We start from the raw sequence: 19730 nt of genomic DNA, 5'->3' as shown, positions 1-19730 counted from the left end.
TGTTCCCGGTCTTTCCTGTTGGTGCTGCTCCCCCTTCATGAGGTATTTAAGTGTCTTCTGGGTCCCAGACTGAAACCCAAAGGTCCCTTTTTCCCTGTGAGTGGTAGTACCATTCCCTCTTCGGCTCCCTGTCTTTTTTTTTTGTCTTTTTGTCTTTTTTTCACTATTTTTTTCTGGTTTACTGGGTATGTTTACATGTCCTACCCATGTCTGGTAGGACAGAGAAGAGCATGGCCTTGAATATATAGTACAGTGCTCTAGCTGCCCTTAGCTTACAGTCCTTTTCTGTATAGTAGGAGACATGGGTTTTCTCCTGAGGCAGAGAAGGAAATTGCAGCAAGGTCTTCCACATCCTGGTTTCTGGACTTCAAGTAGAAGTCACTGACACCAAATGTATATCGTTGTTAATAAAGATCAACCAAATAAAAATTGGTCTGCCATACATTTCAATGGTTTCTAATGGATGAACTGTTGTTTATTTTCCATGGGTATTGCTTTGCCATTAGAAGATAGAATTTTATTATAATCTTTTATAGTAATAAGTCCTTCATTGATGGCAAAGTTTGTGTTCCACGGAAAAGCCTACCAAATGAAAGCCCAATCTATCAGAGTACCAGTAATGCTTTTTTAAAAAGTCTGGAAAAGGACATTTTAGAGGAAGTTCTCTTCAGTGAAGCAGAGACCAAGACATATCAGTGACTTGAGAAATAAAATTATTTTCCTTATTCTCCTGAAGTCTTATATGCAGCCATAAATGGCCGTCTTCTGTGATCTTTCACCGGATTTTTGCAATACTTACTATTAAGTCTGCATTTTTAGTCTTAACCTCTGTGAGGTAAAGACAGATACCTGTTTTACAGTCTAGTTGCTTAATGCACCAATTTGTAGCTGCCCAAATTCCCTCTTCATCATACTAAGTCTAGCAAGTTGCGGTGCAGTGCTGTGCTATCTATGGGAGGCAACATAAATTCAACTAAGTATTAACATTCATCTTGGAAAGAGCTAGGAGATGCACCTAAACCTCAAAGCTTCTGTTTACCTAAACCAGAAGTTTAGAGTGTATATGCACAGGCGTGGATGCACACATGAGCACAGTTGTGTGTGCATGCATATATAAAAATGACCATACCTCCTGCATTTTTGTGAATCCTGGAGGAAGCTGGTCCATCTGTATTAAAGCAAACCTTGTTTGGCAGCTAAAAATGAAAAAAATATTTGTAAGCAAATCTATTTAATTTAACCAAAAAACCTCTTTACTAGTGCTGATGTCCTAAAATTCTTACTAGAATCAGCATTTATGCTGGCAGTGCAGCACAGTGACCAGAGGTGGCCAGGGTGTGTCAAACGACCAGTGCTTTTCAGGTGAACTCAAAAGGTGTTTGTTGAACTGCAGTGGCAGCGGGAACCTCTCCAGGAAGATCAGGAAAACATTTTGTAAGAGCACTAGATCTCTTCCTAGTATATGTGTTATATGTGTGCAAGAATAACTATGTACATTATTAAAATATAATAACATATATTTCTGTTTTTTGTTTTCTCCATAGGTATGGGAAAATTGTATCCACAAAGGCAATTCTTGACAAAAACACAAATCAATGCAAAGGTACGTGCAAAATGTCCACCCTGTGAGAGTTCATTGTCTGTTTGAATGATTGACTGGTGGCTTGACTGCTAAGGCTTTGGCTCCAACTGTGCAATCAACATAATGTACGGTATATTACAAACATATTTAATAATGCCAAAGCTTTGAGTTGTGTTTCCAGTAACATTGCTCATTAATTTTTTTCATTAACAAACAAAATGAAAATCACAAATCAGAACAAGTATCAAATTGCTTCGGCAGAAAAGTAAATTACCTTCTAACCACATAGTGCTGTCTGATTTGAATGATATCATCAGTGATGCAAATTGATTTCCTATATAAAAATGAGAAACCTTTGGGAAAAGTTTCCCAAGCAAAACCTGGTTTAATTCTTCTATTTTTGTGAAGTCTTGGCCTATACTATTGGAAGAAGAAAATATTCTTTGGCACAAATAGATCCACAAGTTGTGATACCAAGATATAAAAATGATTCCTCTTCCAGTTTTGCGTTCTTAATTTGTCTGCTAATGTACGAAAACATTTTTTCAGTGAAATACAGCATGTTTCATGTATCTGTGTATAGCTATATTTGCCGACATAAATATTGACTAACATGTCTAGTAGTATCTCAGGACTAGAACTGTTATTCATTTAGTAGTCTGAAGAGCCATCAAGTCTATGGGGGAGAAGCTCTGCTTTGAAATGACTGTAACTTTACACTAGTGGTATACAGAATCCTTTTGGAGTAATAAGATCTAGAGTGGGTTCTTCTGGTAAGAAGCACATTCTGGGCAGCATATCTATATGAGTTGGTAAAAAGAAAAAACACTGCAGTACAGGAATATCACATGTGTGGCCAGATAGGGTATGAAGAGAAGGAGCAGAGGAAGACATGTGGGGAAATTATGAGATGGGGCAAAATCCTGCTATCTGTACCAAAGATGTTCTTGCTGTTTGTAGAAGTGTGTGCCTTTACTTATTGCCTGCCACAACAGCATTCGTTAGCCATTCGAAAGAAAAGTAAGCTGGAAGACTGCAGTTCTAGTCTTAGAAAACTCCACCAACCTGATCGGTCGTGGGCCATCATCAGAAGTGGCACTGCCATGCATTTGTTTTCGCCTGGACGTGCTTTCCCTTTCTTTGGAGCACTCTTCCAGCAGACTTCTGATAACATGGCTCTGTCTGTATTTCTTTGAATATTACACCAGGAGCAAAACCTGTTTAGTTTGGGGGTTTTTGTTTTGTTTTGTTTGGTTTGTTTTTTTTTTTTTTATTGTATTATGAAGGAATACCCTCGAAGGAAGACGGGCTGGGCCAAGTTGAGAAAGCCCTGGCAGGGTGGCTGGGGGTGCACAGAGGTGAGTGCTGCAGTTTCAAAGCCAGGAGGTGATGGACGTGCCTGACGCTGGCTGCTGCATGGCCAGGAGATTTGAGTTTCGGAGGCAAGGTGTAGGGTGGGGAGCTGTACGGAGAGGGGAACTTGCAGCACGATGGGGCTACAAAGGGGCTGAGCAGATTGAATGGGCTCTGAACTGGTTTAACAAGGAGGAGGAGGAGTGCTGCGATGGGATAAGAAGGGCTTTGGGGTAGGAGCACTTGGGGATAGGGCTCTGGGGCAGGAAGGAGTTGGGGCTTAGGCCTTGGAGAGGTGGAGGGGTCTGAGCTGCTGATGTGAGGGATGAGGAATAGGAAGTCTGTGATCAGGTAGGCTGGGGTTACCCTGGGGCCACTCTTCACTATCTTACACTCCAACTAAGACTTTCCTTTGGTGACAGGGACATGTAGGTCCTTGTCTCCTTTCCCACTACCATACAAGACTTGAGGGGTTTTCTGTTCTCTCATGTGTCAACTCCATCCTTTTTTCATCTTTTTTCTGAAATTTGTGCATCTGAAACGGCAACACAAATCAAGCAGATGGAGTTGGATTTGAACTGGGCTGTATATTGACTAATGAGATGAAGTCCATGGGAGAGAGAAATATATTTTTTCTCTGCTGATCTTGGTTGTCTGAGACCACTGTGTTGTCAGTGTAGATGCTTCAGCTGAGTGCCTAAAGGTTGGTGGAGAGAATCTGGGGGAAGCGTGCTCGATGATTGTTCTTAACTTTTTGTTTTGTTTTTAAATGCATATTTGATGGGTAACCACTCCACAAATGTCATGCCATGTGATGAGGATTTTGTTCCCATTGCCAGCGGTAAACAAGGAAAGGAGTGAACCTGTTTGCGAGACACAAAATGTGAAGTGAAAAGATTGTAAAGAATATGAATGGTCAAATTTTGAGAAAGAAAAACATCTAGATTTGGTGTTCTTTATGTTGTAGTTAGCTTTGAGATTATTGCAGTGGGGGCCATATAACAGTGATTTGGAATTTTGTAAAAGTTTGCTTTCACGCTGTTGTATTACACTGTAGGGCAGAGATATTTATTTGTATTTTCAAAGATGGATCTTTATGACATAAGTGGTGCCATTAAAAGATCGTAAACATAATTGGATTTATTAACAGTATGCTTCGTGGCATAAAAATAATAGACGTTTTGCTGGTTTAAATGCTGGGTACAATTTCCTTCCTCTTCAGTAAAGCTGCCAAAAAAAAAAAAAAAAAAAAAAAGCTTCCCAGGAATCAGAGGTGGAAGAGACCTGAAGAGGTCAGCTGGTCCATTCCTCTGCCTTGGGGCAGGATCAGCTCTAACCCGGTGCTGAGGGATGTTTCTGTAACCTGCACTCAAAGGCCTCCAGCGGTAGAGATTCCTCAAGCTCCTCAGGCAATCTGTGATACTGCTCCCTCTCCTCACTATAATGAAGCGTTTTCTAATGTCTAACCCAAATCTCCCTTGATGCAATTTAAGCCTATTGCTTCTTTTCTTATCCCCAGTGGACATGCAGAACAGTTTATTCCTTTCGTCTTTGCAGCAAACATATATATTTGAAGACTGCTATATGTCTGTCATCTTTTCCTTAGTCGAAACACTCGTCCTTTCACTTTTTCCTTAAAGGCAATTTATTTTAAGTTTCTGATTATATTGTACTTCACTGGTCTCTCTCTAATTAGCTCACTTCTTACTTGAAGTCCTTAGAGCCGGGCAGAGGATGTCAGACGGCCTAAATCTTACCATTTTCAATAATGTGGAGAGGTTATTTAATTTGTCTTTGTGATGACGACTCTCCTCTTTGTTGATATATCCATGTAAATAACTATTTGTATTTAAAATATAGATACATTTCTGAGGCACAGGGTGGTGCATGAGAACAGCAGTGCTGATTTATGCTGAGAGATTCTCTGCAGCCCCCAGTTCTGTTACTCTTTTCTCCAGCACTGCTGCCAGCCAGGCATTCCGTATTGTGAGCTTTGCTCTGTGCTGTTGATTATTCCCTCCTGAGGCTAGAACTTTTCATTTGTCTGTATTGAATTTTATCCTATTTTTTTCCCGGCTACTCCTTAATTTGCTAAGATTATTCTCAAATCTTAACTCTCCACAGTGCTTGCAGCACTTACCTCTTTAGTATCCTCTTCACAGTTAATAAATGATTTCTCTAATCCACTGGACAAGATAATTTGGAAAAGACTGAATAATAACAAACCCGGGGAAGACTTTTGAGGAAACCCTCTCACTACACCAGATAGTGCAACACTGAGCTGTTGAGAACTTCTTTTTTAAATTGGATCTGCTAATCAGTTTGGCACCTACATCACAGCAGTTTTAGCTAGATCATATTTCTCCCATCTGCTCCAGTTACGAGAGACAACCAAGGTTTAACTAAAATATATAGTACTTTCCTATCTATAAGTCTAGTTACCTACTTCTAGATGGAAGTATGATGTGATATTATTTATTCTTGCTAAATCCATGCTGCATGGTACTAATCACCTGTTACCTTTCAGGGTCTGTGATTGGATTTATATGGCTATTTGCTCTAAGATTTTTCCAGAAATATAAAGTCTCTCTAATACACTGGGGCCTACATCCATTCCTTTTTAAAAACAAAACCAAAAAACCTAACAACAGCAAAAAGCAAAAAAACCCAGGCAATTTGTTTGCTCCTTTCCAGTCTTCTGGATCTCACTAGAAGGTATCTTGTTAAACGAACACATCGTCCTGTGATGTGTATCCAATGCAGTAGGGTGGATTAAATTGACGGAGATGATAGAAGAAGTTACCACATGATTGGAGATTTCAGAATCTATTTCGGCATCATTTGTGTGTTGACCAAGATATAGAGTAGAGCTGAAAGTGGAAAATAGTTAATGTAGTAAAGAACTTATTTCAAATACCCCATGTAAGAGCAGATCTGTTAAACTAGGTTACTGCTTAGCAAGCAGTGTTAGGTTTCCTCTTGGAAAAATGAGGAAAACACTCTGCAAGGGACTTTAAGTCATTCTCCAGTATTCCTCAGATTTTTAGAAGGATACCCACTACATTCCTGTAGTGCTAAGGAACAGTGTTATCTGAGGGTTTCTCCCTGGTATGAATTAAGCAGTCGGGTCTGAAGTAATCATATATGCTGCAAGGGAGTTCACTAGGGAAACCTTTTGACGTAACCTCTCATTTTCAGATTGCTCTTTGTTGGTGGCATAACTGCTAAGTGAGGCAGAGGAGAAGCAACAGTCACCCTGTAATAGAACAATATATAAAACAAAATAAGCACAGTCATGACAAAATGGCCAGAAATCACTGAACAAAGCAGGGAACAATCACATATGGAGAATAATGAAAACCAGACACATGATTCATTCAGATGTTCAAACACAAAAACCCTAATGAACAAGTCGGAGAGTTTTGGCTGCTTTTGTTTTTTCCCTTTCCCTCCCCTCTTTCCCTCTCCCCCTTGCGCATTTCCCTTCTGGGTCTACTGTATTTGCTAATTTAAAAAGTAGGGGAAATGAAATAAAAGAAACCATTCAAGAGAAGCGTTGATCTGAAACGTGTAGACTCTTCTCTTTCCAGCCCTCACCCCCCGCCCTCTCCAGACTGGCTTGCCTTTGATAGACCTACGTGCTTAGAGCCGAGGGAATGAGTAATGGGTGTTTCACAGTACAGTTTCCATACCTCATAGCAATGGAATACAGAACAGTTAATCTGCCAAATACACAAGCCCATTTCTTAGCGTATGAATTACTGTCATCTGCATCTGCCCTTGCAGACACTTTAATTGCATGCATGCAGATTTACTTCCTAGTTTAATCAGGAGCTCATATGATTTTGAGCATTTTGCTAGGACCTTAGAAGATAAGCACAGGAGAATGACTTAAAGTCCAAAATCCCACCTGTGGGAGTTTTTTTTTAATAAATAAAACCTATGAATCACAGTAACGTGTAGGAGACAAACACTTCAACTGCATATTCTTCATTTTATGTATATTTTTTCAAACCATGTGTGACTTGATTTGTTGAATAGCAGTGTTTGTCTTAGGAGAGAAATGTGCCTAACATGATGAGAGGAACTATAGAGACTCTATTTATAATGTTAATATTTCATTATGACATTTTCCTTGTTGAGAAATGTTAGCAATGATCTATTAATTTTTAAAAGACAAAAACTGGGGATGCAGATATGCAGTCATTAGGATTGTGGTGCGTTTATGGTAAAAAAATGCCATGAGGTCATCCCTGTTAACCCACCATATATCACATACAATTTTATTTCTCCAGTTGCCTTGCTGTTTTTAGACCAGGAATTAAAATTTACCATGACCTATTTTATAAATTGAGAGTTTATTTGTGTAACAAAAATGGGATAACTGGAGGCTCACTATAAGTGTTGGAGATAATTGGAATGGCATGATAAAGTGGTGCTTCCTATCTCCCAAAAGGAGTCTGTCCTGCCTTGTGTCAGTGGTGCTACTCATCTGCTTAAGTTCACCAGCATCCCTAAGTACCCTCATGCATTGGAGCTTAATGAGCTGGAGGCTTCTGCTCTGGTGTTCTGATAAATAAAGCTTATAAGCATATAGTAGATATACCTTGGTGTGTATGTTAGACAAAATACTTTCGTAACTTTAAATTTTAGAAAGTAATTTTTTTTGCACATATTCTATGAAGACTAAAGGTTATTTGTGATCATATGAAATTACACATTTTCACTTTATTAATTCCTATTCCTATTATACTTGAGATGGCACAATTTGGTTGTGACTAGCAACACGAAGCAAGTCTATGTAAAATAACAAGCTACTGAAGAAAGAGCTAAGCTGCATAGAAAGCCATTTAGTTAATAAATTTTATTTATTGGGAATAAGCTCAAATTGCAATAACTGTGCTGTGTTATTTATGATTCTCAGAATTGCCGTTTTGAGAGAGAAAAAAAGTCCAGCCAAGTAGGTCTGTGCCTGATCACAGACTGTAAACTGTTCACACTAGGAGGGCATGCACAGTGTGCTTCAAGGGAAAATGGATCTTGTAGAAAGTAAATAATTTGTAAAACAGACTTATTTAATTTTGAAACTCTAGACTTGTGTAACAAATAAATCAATCCTATTTTCGATGCCGGGATAGACAATAGATGTGGTGATTTTTTGTGCATTAGTTTTGTTTGTTTGCATTTCTTTTTTTTTTTTCTGTCTTTTTTTAATCCATTCCGAAGTTTTATGTAATCAGTGGCATAGTAGTTCACAAGTTATTGAAAGTGTAGCAATATGGAATATTTTAATTCGGTAGGTTTTCTGACAGTGAGACGTTTGTGAAGGCTGGGGAGATGCTGAGTGTGGGCAGGCGCTTGGCAAGTTTTGTCTCTGGCTCTGCAACCTCTGTGAGGTTGTTCACTCACCAACGAAGTGTTGTAAGTTCACACCCTACCTTATCAAATGAAAGCTCGTTTGATCTGCAGGCTCATGAACTTCGATGCTCTGTAAATCTGCCCGTTTTAAGAAGTCACCAGAAACTAGATGGCAGGGGGGAGAAGTGCATGTGTATTTTTAAAAACATATCTGTAGCTATCCCCTTGAACTTACAGATGATGTGTTTATGGATGTCTAGGTAACATAAAGAACCAATGGCGCTCAGTGGGCGTGTGTGATGCCGTTGGGTGTACTATTTTCCTGGCACCTGTTGGGTTGGCCAGCAGGCATTATATGTGTCTTGGCAAACGTGTGTTTCGCGAAATCTCAGTTTAACTTGGAGGTAGAGATTCTCCTGTTTGTATGTTTTTGAATGCTTTCCACATCTGCTGAAGTGAAATAGGAAAGGGTTTGATGAGTGGTGCCAAGCAAGTCATCATAGCTGGAGTGTGCCAGCACTGGCCGCTGCCCTGCCGTGGTGAGGACTCGGAGACATACCTGCCTCCATGTCTGCAAAATGTTGTTGCACCTCAGGAAACATTCTTGACTGCATCTAAATAGTGCTCTGTCTCAAGCAAGTCCTCTAAAAATTGCTTATTGAGTTTAAAGCCAGGTCCTCTACAGAGGAAACTCCTTTCTAATTAGTTCCCCAGACACTTCCTTAAACTGCTTCTTTGCAATTAAGGAAAATATTTCCTGGGTCATTATCTTTTCATAAATGAACTCATGGCCTAGCAAATATTTTTTGTAAGGAGACCCAAGATGCTCAAGTATTCTGTGACATACCTAATCTGTGATTATTCTTAATTTACTGCTTCCAAAATTTGCAGGCCCATATCGCTGGCAAATAATTGGTTTAATTTTGTTTCCTGCCAGAGAAATAAAAAGGTAAAAATTTCCATTTATACACAGTGATTAATGTTTTGATTCATTGGTCTGTATAAAACTTTGCCAATAGCTTGGCATGTGTTTGAAGTGTATTTTGGGACTGGGTAATGTTAGTAGGCTCTTAGTGGTCTCAGCAGACTTGGAAATATCTATTTCATATCACAGAAGTGAGCAAAAGAGAAATTTTTTTTCTCTTTGAACAGTGGCTTGTAATGAGCTTTGTTGAAAGCTTACTTGCAATCCATTGGCTTTTTCAGCTGTCTTGCAGAGTCACTTTGCTTCAACTTTTTTCCTCTGATGCCACAGAATCATGATACAGCATCTCATATATCAGTATTTCTGTTTCGCCTCTGGTTGCTCGAAGGCAGGTCATCTCTCCCAAAAGCGGTGGTACTCCAAGAAGTTGGTTTCTCAAAAGTCTCAAGACCTTCAGCACAAGGGCAGACCTGTGGAAACCCCCAGGAAGAGGAGGACAGTGTCCAGCTTCTTAGTTTTGCTAGAGCTGACTCCATTACACTCTCTCAGAGCATACAGCATACGCAAAACAAATGCTTACTTGATATAGTGACAATTTGATAATAAATCCAATTGACAGACTCTTATTGAACACAGGTACTCAACAGGAACCATTCTGAATCAGATCTCTTAATTATAGCGTGTCTTCACTTCTGCAGTATGCCAGCAATCAGAGAAGTCACCGTTCTCATTTTCCCCTATTAGTGCACGTCCCTGGCTTTTGTTTAGAAGAGTAGAACTCTCTTACCCAAGTGAATTAAGTAAATGTTCTTTCTTGGTAGATAATACACTGTGAAAGTAAAACACTAATAGACCGTGCCATCATTTTTATTAAATCTTTCTGGGTATTTGAGGGCTGCCTGTCTGGAGATGGCATAGGATTGCTAGAGTAGGAATATATGTGCAACACAGGAGAAAAATCATAACCTCGGGCAATAAAGATGTAGTGCTCTCAACGCTGAACAAAAAAACCCACCCGGAACAGTTCTGGGGAAGGAACTGGTGGGCATTATTAATATTATTCCATCTATTTAGGTTATGGTAGCCATACAGCAGTAAAGCTCTAGATGTTAATCGAGAGTACAGAAAACAATTGTACTGTACAAAAATGAATTAAGATGACCTTGTCCTATGGACTTTGCAGCCCAGGGCTTTGAAAAAGAGCAGTGTCCACAATTAATTTTAGGTATTGTGAGTAATCTTATGACTTTGACTGGAGTTAAATCACATTTTTTTAAATACTGAATTCTTCAAAAAAGAAAACTCCAAACCAGTCTTTCAGCTGTCCTGAGAATAGTCATACAGTTGGATAACATTTAGTGAGTTTTTTTCAACCCAGAATGTTTTGAGGAGAGCTAAATTTATATATGAGAAAAGGAGGAGGCCATGTTAGGGGAGGTAGAAACAACTCTCCTACTTGGTGAAATAGTTTTTGTCTGACTGGGTCTTCCTCAGGACCAATGATCGGCTGATGTTTTCTTCCATTAGATGGCAGTGGTGTGATATGTGGTTTCTCTGGACCCCCAAATTACAAGTTTGATTAAAAAATTACAAATAGTTCAATTTTTCTTTCTTTTAAAAGTTTTGTTTATATTTTCAGAGTCTCCAAGCTTTCAACTTTTTATTCACATAGAATTTTACAACTTATTGGCCAGTTTCAAGCAAATGTGCCAGAGGACTGGGACTTTCAAATACAACAGAGTTAAAAAATTTTCAGAAAATGGGCAGTTATGTAGAGTAGAGACTCGGTGCTCCCGCAGAAGGAAATGCAGGGTGGGTTTAATTTTACTCCACCTAAAGTAACCGCAGTAAATCACCACTTGCTCATCTATGATGGAGCCAGAGCTTGTGCTGGTAGTGCTGAACAAGGAATTTGGGAGGGAGGTATGGGTATTGGAGGGGAGGGTGGAAGCAGTAAGGAACACTCAGGGTGGGGGATTTGAGTTACTGCAGCAAGTTGTAGCATCACAGTTGGGATAGGACATGGGCAGAGACAGGAAAGATGGGGCTCATGTATAAGATGACAGGCTTTGTTCACTTCATTGCTCGTAGAATAATCTGTTTTATTCTAAACAAAGGAGAAAACCAGAAATTTAATTTTTTTTTATATGATCTCTATAAAGATCTTTCAGCCACATGCCCTCGTTGCTTGAGGTATTAGTCGTGGCATTGTTGTTTATTAACTTATTAAATATGGAGCAGTAAACACCATTTATTTTTAAATGAATTAATATGGACTTGTTGCCCTTCATGGCTTTTTTATTAATTGAATATTTTTGCTAAGCTGTCTGCTTTCAGAGCAAAGGTTGCTGCCAGGAGATGGGGGTCAATGGGACCGCCATTTAAATGCATGGTATCTCTATGTTAATTGCCTGAATATTTAACCAACGAAGCATATCATTCTGCAGAAAGTAAAGGTTTTTGCGGTCAACCTTTAATCATGAAACAGCAAGAAAAAGTCATGAGTGACCCTGTTTGCCTGAGGTATCTTGGTTACTCTTGTCAGTCACTTCAGCTCACAGTAAATTGCAGGGTAAATTCCACATAATGGATGGAACGTATCTTTAAAAAAAGCCCCAAAACTGAGGAGAAATCAGTGTTCAAAATTCTAGCATTTAATTTTTGTTTTTGTTGCACATTATCCTAGTACTTATTTCCTTTTTAATAAAACCAGATTTTATTGCTAGTATAGATAGTTATTAGAGAAGAAACTCACAGAACAGACATTAAGTATGCCTTGAGTTTTGGAGACAGATACATATTTATCAGGTTGGTGAATGTGAGTTCTTACATCAGAAAGAATTGCGTAGCTACTGCTTGCCATGCTCTGCTTTCTTGGGCTGTTACTGTAGAAGTGTTAAAATAGTTACACTTAAAGCAGAGGGTGTATGCCATGCAACAAGTCCTTCTGAGGCTGCCCCTGTTTTGTGACCCTGCTGTGTTTTCTCTAGTGTCTAGTCATCAGATTGAGTTTTTGGAACTGAAAGTATTTCGGATTGCTACCTCTGTTAAATTTCTTTGAATAGAGTCAGTTGGTTCAAAAGTTATGGGGAAGGAGGGGCTGCCTTATGTAGATATTTCTGCAATACATTTATATTCTTTGCCTTGCTTTTTACTCCTTTTCTAATGATTCCTAGAATTCAGTTTGCTCTTTTGAGCAAATACAGAGCTGACATTTTTATGGACAGCTCAAAGGACATCATTTTATAATGTGAAACTGGCATTGTTTTCTCCCATGTGCATCACTATGTTTATCTACATTTAATTTCTTCTGTTGGTTTATTACCCAGTCGTTAGTTTAATAAGGTCCTTCTGCAGTTCTTCACACTTGCCCCCCTCCCTGTTTTTTCGCCTGAATAATCTTGTCACCTCCCTCCTTAGCCTCTTCTCATCATTTAGAAACAGGTTGTGCAGCATGGGTCCCGGCAAAGCTCCACATGGAAGTCCATTGGTGCCATTCCCCTCTTGTAACAAAGACCATGCCCTCCACCCTCTGTTTTTATCTTTTAAGCAATTGTTTATCCAAGAACTTTCCCTCTTAAGCCACGGCTGCTTAGTTTCCTAAGAAATCTTTTGTGGGGACCTTGTCAAATGCCTTTTGGAGATCCAAGCAGACTATATTAGCCAGATCACCCTTATCCACAGGCTTGTTGACCTTTTCAAAGAACTCCAATACGTCTGTGAGGCAAACCTATGAAAGCCAGGTTAACTCTTTCTACGTTCTGTATTTCCATTGATTTTACTCTGCTTCTGTAATTTCTGGTAATTTGACGCCAGGTTTACAGACCTGTAGGTACCCGGATCTCTCCTGGGATCTTTTCAGAATACTGCTACTACCTGTGCCACCTCCCGGTCCTCAGGTACGAAGTTGGTTTTAGAAAAGAAGCTGCACACCACTTACAAGTGTGTGTAGTCAGCTATTGTGTCCTGGAGCTCTTTTCAAAGGGGGAGTGTGAATACCATCTGCTGTTGCAATTTGTTAGTGTTCACTTTTGTCAATTTGTCCCATAACCTCCTCTGTGGTCATTTCAAATTAAGAGTTGCACCTGTTCTTCTGGGCTTCCTAAGCAGCTGCTCTCTGAAACAGCACCTAAAAATGTGCTCTTTGCATTAGATTCCATTTTGCCCAATCTGTGTAGGGATAGTTAAAGTCCCCAGCGAGCACTCCACTCTCTTCCTGCCCTTACTGCTTTTCTGCATCTTCGTCTGCACATTGCAGTTGGTGTTGCCATCCTGGCGGGGCAGGCAGGAGGACAGAGGTAGCTCTCCAATAATGCAGAATTACCGTTCTTCATCTTTAGGGCTGGGATTTCAGTTCTTGCAGCGTCTGCGTTACTTGCTGCCTTGCTTAACCTGATCATGTCTCCACCACCAGCACAGTCTACTCTCTGTGCCATGAATGTTGTATCTTAGTGTTACGGTGGTCCACTCATTGCCTTACTCTCACAGTCTTTCTAATACATGAGTGTTTTCTTACTGTAGTGTGTATTCCAGTTCACCCATCTTATCTCTTAGGCTTAAAACATTTAGGGAGCTACTAGTGTTCCGGTTGTGTTGTCAGCTCCATATTTGAGTGACTCTGTGGTTACTTTCCATCCCAGTGTGACCACTTAAATTCTCTGGCCTGTTTTGTTTGCAAGAGGGGATAGATCTAGTGATCACCCTCTAATTTTCTCCGAGGTTACCAATTCCCCCATCTATTTGCCTGATGAGAGAGACTGCCATCACTCCAACCTGCTCCTTCCTTCTGGTTAGCTCCAAGTTCCAGAGGGACGCTTCCAATGACAGAAGATGCAAAGTCAGCAGCTCTCAGTAGGGAAGATCCAGCACTGGCTCACATCCTGCGTCACCACCTGAATGCTGCCTTGAGCTGGCGGCTGCCCTAATGGACTTGGGTCTGCTGTATGACACTGCTGAAATATCCTCTGTGAACCTCTTCCTCTTCTCCTTAGCAGGATTTGGCTCGATTGCTTGAATCATAGAATCGTTAAGGTTGGAAAAGACCCTTAAGGTCATCGAGTCCAACCGTTAACCTGTCACTGCCAAGTCCACCACTAAACCATATCCTCGAGCACCATGTCTACCCTTCTTTTAAATACCTCCAGGGATGGAGACTCAACCACTTCCCTGGGCAGCCTGTTCCAATGCCTGACTACCCTTTTGGTGAAGAAGTTTTTTCTAATATCCAACCTAAACTTCCCCTGGTGCAGCTTGAGGCCATTTCCTCTCATCCTATCGCTTGTTACTTGGAAGTGATGTCCCTGAATGTTCAGCTGCTGCATTTCTCTGTCTTAATCCAGTCCCTCCCATTTTGCTGTCCTGCTCTCAGGAGCCAGAATCTCCTGCTGAAGACCATAAGTTGTTTGCACAGCACACTCAGGTGTGCAGCTCTCTCATGAGGAAGACATAGAAACAACAGTTGGCGTAGCAAATTGAGTAATTCCTACCTTAATTTCTTCTCCCTGAGTATTTCATAGAACCATAGAATCATCAAGGTTGGAAAAGACCCTTAAGATCATCGAGTCCAACCGTTAACCTATCACTGCCAAGTCCATCTCTACCGTGTCTTCAAGCACCGTATCTATCCGTTCTTTAAATACCTCCAGGGATGGAGACTCAACCACTTCCCTGGGCAGCCTGTTCCAATGCTTGACCACCCTCTCAGTGAAGAAGTTTTTCCTAATGTCTAACCTAAACCTCCCCTGGCACAGCTTGAGGCCATTTCCTCTCGTTCTATCGCTTGTTACTAGGGAGAAGAGACTGACCCCCACCTTGCTACAACCTTTCAGATAGTTGTAGAGAGCAATAAGGTCTCCCCTCAGCCTCCTCTTCTCCAGGCTAAACAACCCCAGTTCCCTCAGCTGCTCCTCATAAGACTTGTGCTCTAGACCCTTCACCAGCTTCGTTGCCCTCCTCTGGACACGCTCCAGCACCTCGATGTCCTTCTTGGAGTGAGGGGCCCAAAACTGAACACAGTACTCGAGGTGCGGCCTCACCAGTGCCGAGTACAGGGGCACTATCACCTCCCTGGTCCTGCTGGCCACACTATTCCTGATACAGGCCAGGATGCCATTGGCCCTCTTGGCCACCTGAGCACACTGCTGGCTCATGTTCAGCTGGCTGTCAACCAACACCCCCAGGTCCTTTTCTGCCAGGCAGCTCTCCAGCCACTCCTCCCCCAGCCTGTAGCGTTGCATGGGGTTGTTGTGACCGAAGTGCAGGAATAACCCCATTTGATGGGGTTATTCCTTCAGCTGCTTTCTATCCAGGTAACCTGTTTGACCTCCTCTCTGGTTGCTGCCCTAAGGACAAAAGCTAGAGTTGTCTCCTCCTTCCATGCAGTCAAACTCATGCTTTTATGGTCTCAGCTTAGTTCTTGGAAATGTTAGGGCTCTTCTTATTCAAAAGAGTCTGAGGAGAGATTGGTGGGGAATGGAAGACATCACATTTAAGAGAACATTTACAAAAACAAAACAAAATAGGAAAGGCACTGACTATGAAGAAATCAGTGTCTGGTATTAGGCAGGGATAAAAAAAAATGCGTGCACAGTGCTGGCAGCAAGAATAAGTGAGGGTAAACAGGCTGTGATTAAATTACGGGTGAAATATGGGTGAGAGATTCTGACCACCAAAGCAGCAAAGTTTTGGTACAGGAGGTAGAGCAAGCTTAGTTTTTATGACAGGAGTTGTGGCATGAGGCTGTTTGAGAGTGGGGTGAGGGTTCAATGACCAGCTTCTTGTCCAAACGTATGCACTTACCTCATAGAGTTCTCCCGATGTTGTGAGTTCAGAGCCGGGCAAATATGGTCAGATGTTCCTTTTTAGTGCATAATTTCATTCAGCTGCTACAATAATCTCAATAGCTGCACCTTCTCAAGGAGCACTGGGGGGGGGGGGGGAGCAGGGAAAGGTACTCTCCTTATGGCTGCTGTCTCTGGGGCCATTGCAGCCAGGGGGGGAGCTGGGCTCTGTTGGATGCTGGCTCAGGGCTTTTGGGGCTGGGGCACTCTGCCACCCTTTTAAACAAGCCTGTCCTTGGAGGATGCCTCCTGATACAGGTCCTGGCTCTCGGGCTGAAGAGGGGGCCAGCAATCTCTCCTGCCCTTAGCCAGGCTGACTGACTGCGTTGGGGTGCATGGGTGCGTGTGGGGGGGACCTGCGGTGGTTTGCTGAAATGCTGGGGAGCAGGAGGCAGAGGAGCAAAGTGTGGCTGCGTTATGGTTCATCTGCTTGCAAATTATGAGCATGTTTGCCAGCGTGAGGCCTAGGAAATGTCTGTAGGCTTGCACGTTAAAGAAAATAAAATAATTCCAAAATGGGTTTTGTCAAATTAACCTTTGAAAGCCAAGCAAGGTGAGCTCGCTGTGTTTTGGGAGTGAGGATAAGGCAGAGGAATGGCTATGAAATGCTCCCCTGTTATTTTAACTGAAAGTCGAGACTATCACTCAGTCATTTCATATTAATAAAGCTTATAAGAAAATGGGATTTTCAGATTATGATTTTAAAGCCCCGTGTTCCCACTGTGTTTTAGGGAAGAGTGGAAGCACATGTCACCCACAGGACTAAGTGAAACCAGAAATTTCATTTCAGTTCAGACAGTCTTTACTGACACTCTGCTCCTGGGTTCGGCATTCCTGGGAGGGAGAAGAGAAGTGGAATGTAAAAGGAGAGAAACTTTCCAGTCAACATTTGGTTTGAATTTACATATAACTTTAGAAAAGAAAGGAAAAAAGAAAAAAGTACCTTTATAATTCCAGTGTTGGTCCACTTTAACCTCAGAAACATTAGCAGTTCTGTAAACCTCCCATACACCATTCATTCTATGTGCTGCATCAATGTGTCTGCATTGTTATTTTGTCCTGATAAATAAGGATTTACATAGAGGAAACTTGGAAATAGAGGAATGTTTGGATTGGTATCTAGAAAAGTGTCCTTCTTTATTTATTTTACTTATTTATTTTATAAATTAGATAGCTCCCCACATTCCTTCAGAAAACAGAAATTAGATCTAATATTACAGCTTATCTTCTCTCTAGTAGAGGTCCACACTGTAGACTGCAGATCTAGTCTGTGCTGTTCAAGGCATGGTAAGAAAATCTCTGAGTTAGGGTGAAAAAGGCCTTCAATTTTAATACCTCAGTTGCCCGGTGCAGAGCAGTGTTATCAAGGAGCTTGTGAGATCGATCGATCTATCTGTCTATAGATATAGGTATATAATATGTGTGTACGTGTGGTGAACTACTTTATTAGAAGTTGATGTATCGGTCCATCTCATATAATACCTTGCATCATTATGATGCAAGAATTGACAATTGTGAGCATTTCAATGTTAGTTATACAAGTCGCAATTCATAAATAATAACTAAAAGTATAATTTTGGTCTAGTGATAAACTTTCCTAGAAAGAGCAATTTCATTATCAATCACAAGATAGGCATTGACATTTGAAGTTGACAGTACGGTTCAACTCATGAACGTTTCCATTTTGCATGTGTCCTTTATTCTGCTTTCTGAATTTTCTGAATATAGGCAGGGCCACCTTAGGATGTGTATACTTAGCATCAGATGTGTGCTGAAGCACAGTACTGAAGAAGGCCTTGAGTTACACTGAAATCAATCTTCTTCATAAAACTTGTGTCAGCTCTGATGCAACCTTATGCTTCAAAGTTCGTTTTAGGAGAAGGGACGCGTAAGCTCGCTGTTACAGGACCCACAAATGCTGCTATTTATACTGAGCCCTACACCTCAGTATTTTGTTTTATAATACTGTTGGAAACATCACAAGCCTGAGGATATATTTGAAAAGCTTCCTCTCTCTTTTGTGATGATGTGAAGGTAGTGTTCCCAGGTCTGCCGAGCTTGGAATTAATTTGGTCATTATGGCTAGGCTGCGTGTCAAAAATGTTATCTCCATTACTTCAGTGAAACCCTGACTCATGCTTAAGATGGTAGCCTCAAGGAGTAGGTATAGCACTCACTTGGAGAGGATGTTATGCTCTTGATATTTATGTTGGCTGGCCTGTATGCTTGTTTTCAACATATCCTATTTGGATCTTTTGGATCACTTTTCAGATTTGGGGCTCAATCTTCAAATATTTGTCAACTGCTCTCAAAAGTGAGACACGGAGGCGTGCAATGTATTATGCTTACGTGCCTCAAAACCTGTGGTACTTTTGGGAAAACAATACCTTGCTCTTCTTGATAAATGCTTACTTGTTCTGCTTGCACTACTACACCTGAAGCTGCACATGGATCACTCTCTGCGATTTGAGTACATTTAGTGGATTATTTTGATGCGCATTTCTGCAAACTCTTACTTCTATGCTTATGAGCACGAATACCTCCTTTAATTATGAAATGGGACTGCAAGATGAGTAAGAATTTCTGGAAAGCTCAGAGTTCAGAGTTAATGCAGAAGAGGAGAGGACCTTTTGCTTTGCAAGCTTCTGGGAGGAAAGAAGGTATTTTACACCAACTGGCAAAGAGCTTACAGGGCACACTTCCAAACCTTCAGAAAAAGTTTCCCACAAAGACTTTTTTTTTTTTTTTTTTTTTTTTTTTAAAGTCATGCTGCAGGAATTAAGTTGGAGATATCACTGACCGAAAGGACATTTTTTCTGAATGAGCCGAGAACCAAAGGAAATGACTCCGGGGTTTGAAATCCTTTTATTTCCTCTGTGGAAGATATCTGTGCAGCTGAAACGAACCCTTCTGGCTGGCTCCAAGCCAAACTTTATGGGAACTGAGATTAGGAAGTTCTATGGTCAAAATAGCCATTGAACAAAATGCTTCCAGTTTAAAGCCTCAAATTTCCTGATAAAGCTACAGCGTTTAACCCTTCCTTTTTTTTTTCACTTGAGTGAATGACCTGCCCGTTATTAGGCACAAACTGTTTATCTAGTTGTGGTCCCTGCAGTGCTCTCAGAATTGCCTGCAAAGCATTTGCTGATTTTTACTTTTATGTGAGATAGGCAGAGCAAAACCCAGAAAAATGTTGGAACAGGTTTGGATGATGTTTCCCACTTCAAATAGCAGGAAAACTGCTATAAACAAGAAATCAGATTGCCAACTGCAGTGTGGCATTTTTGTCTTGCAGCCCTTTTTGAAGGGATGCCTTGTTTTGTTTTATGGTGGGGTTAGCTGGCTTGCTTGGCCTTTGTGAACTAAATGAAGAGGCAGCAGCAATAGCAACCGTGCCTCTGAACTGCTGTATTTACTTCAGAAAGTGCTAAAAAACAGTGTGCTGTGACTAGAGCACCAAGCCTGGCCTCTGAATGCTGTGGCATGGGCTAGCTAATCTCCAAAGTAACAAAATACTTTAATTAGAACAATGAAATTCTACATTTTTGTTCATGGATTTCTTTCCCTGTTGCCTTCAAACTGTTTTGCCTGTGGTAGGTAAGGGCATGCTAGGGAAGGCCTGGAAGGGTGGCAAAGTCAGTCAGTGCTGGGATTGGCAGTGACGTTCGGGTGT

General features: G+C 41.0%; 1 protein-coding gene across 7 annotated transcripts in view; it reads left to right on the top strand.

Moving 5' to 3' along the window:
• The window catches only part of RBMS3 (RNA binding motif single stranded interacting protein 3), a 720325-nt gene that overhangs the window by 387406 nt on the left and 313189 nt on the right, over positions 1 to 19730 (top strand). For all 7 annotated transcript variants that reach the window (XM_087770865.1, XM_087770854.1, XM_087770845.1 and 4 more), the window contains one exon: positions 1545 to 1603. In XM_087770865.1, the coding sequence (XP_087626991.1) occupies positions 1545 to 1603 (59 nt within the window). The remainder of the gene's footprint in view (positions 1 to 1544; positions 1604 to 19730) is intronic.

This window comes from Nipponia nippon, unplaced genomic scaffold (assembly GCF_047370975.1).
Source record: "Nipponia nippon isolate SJK-2023a ecotype South Korea unplaced genomic scaffold, ASM4737097v1 scaffold_1, whole genome shotgun sequence".
Lineage (NCBI taxonomy): Eukaryota > Metazoa > Chordata > Aves > Pelecaniformes > Threskiornithidae > Nipponia > Nipponia nippon.
This window is presented reverse-complemented; position numbering and strand designations above follow the sequence as displayed.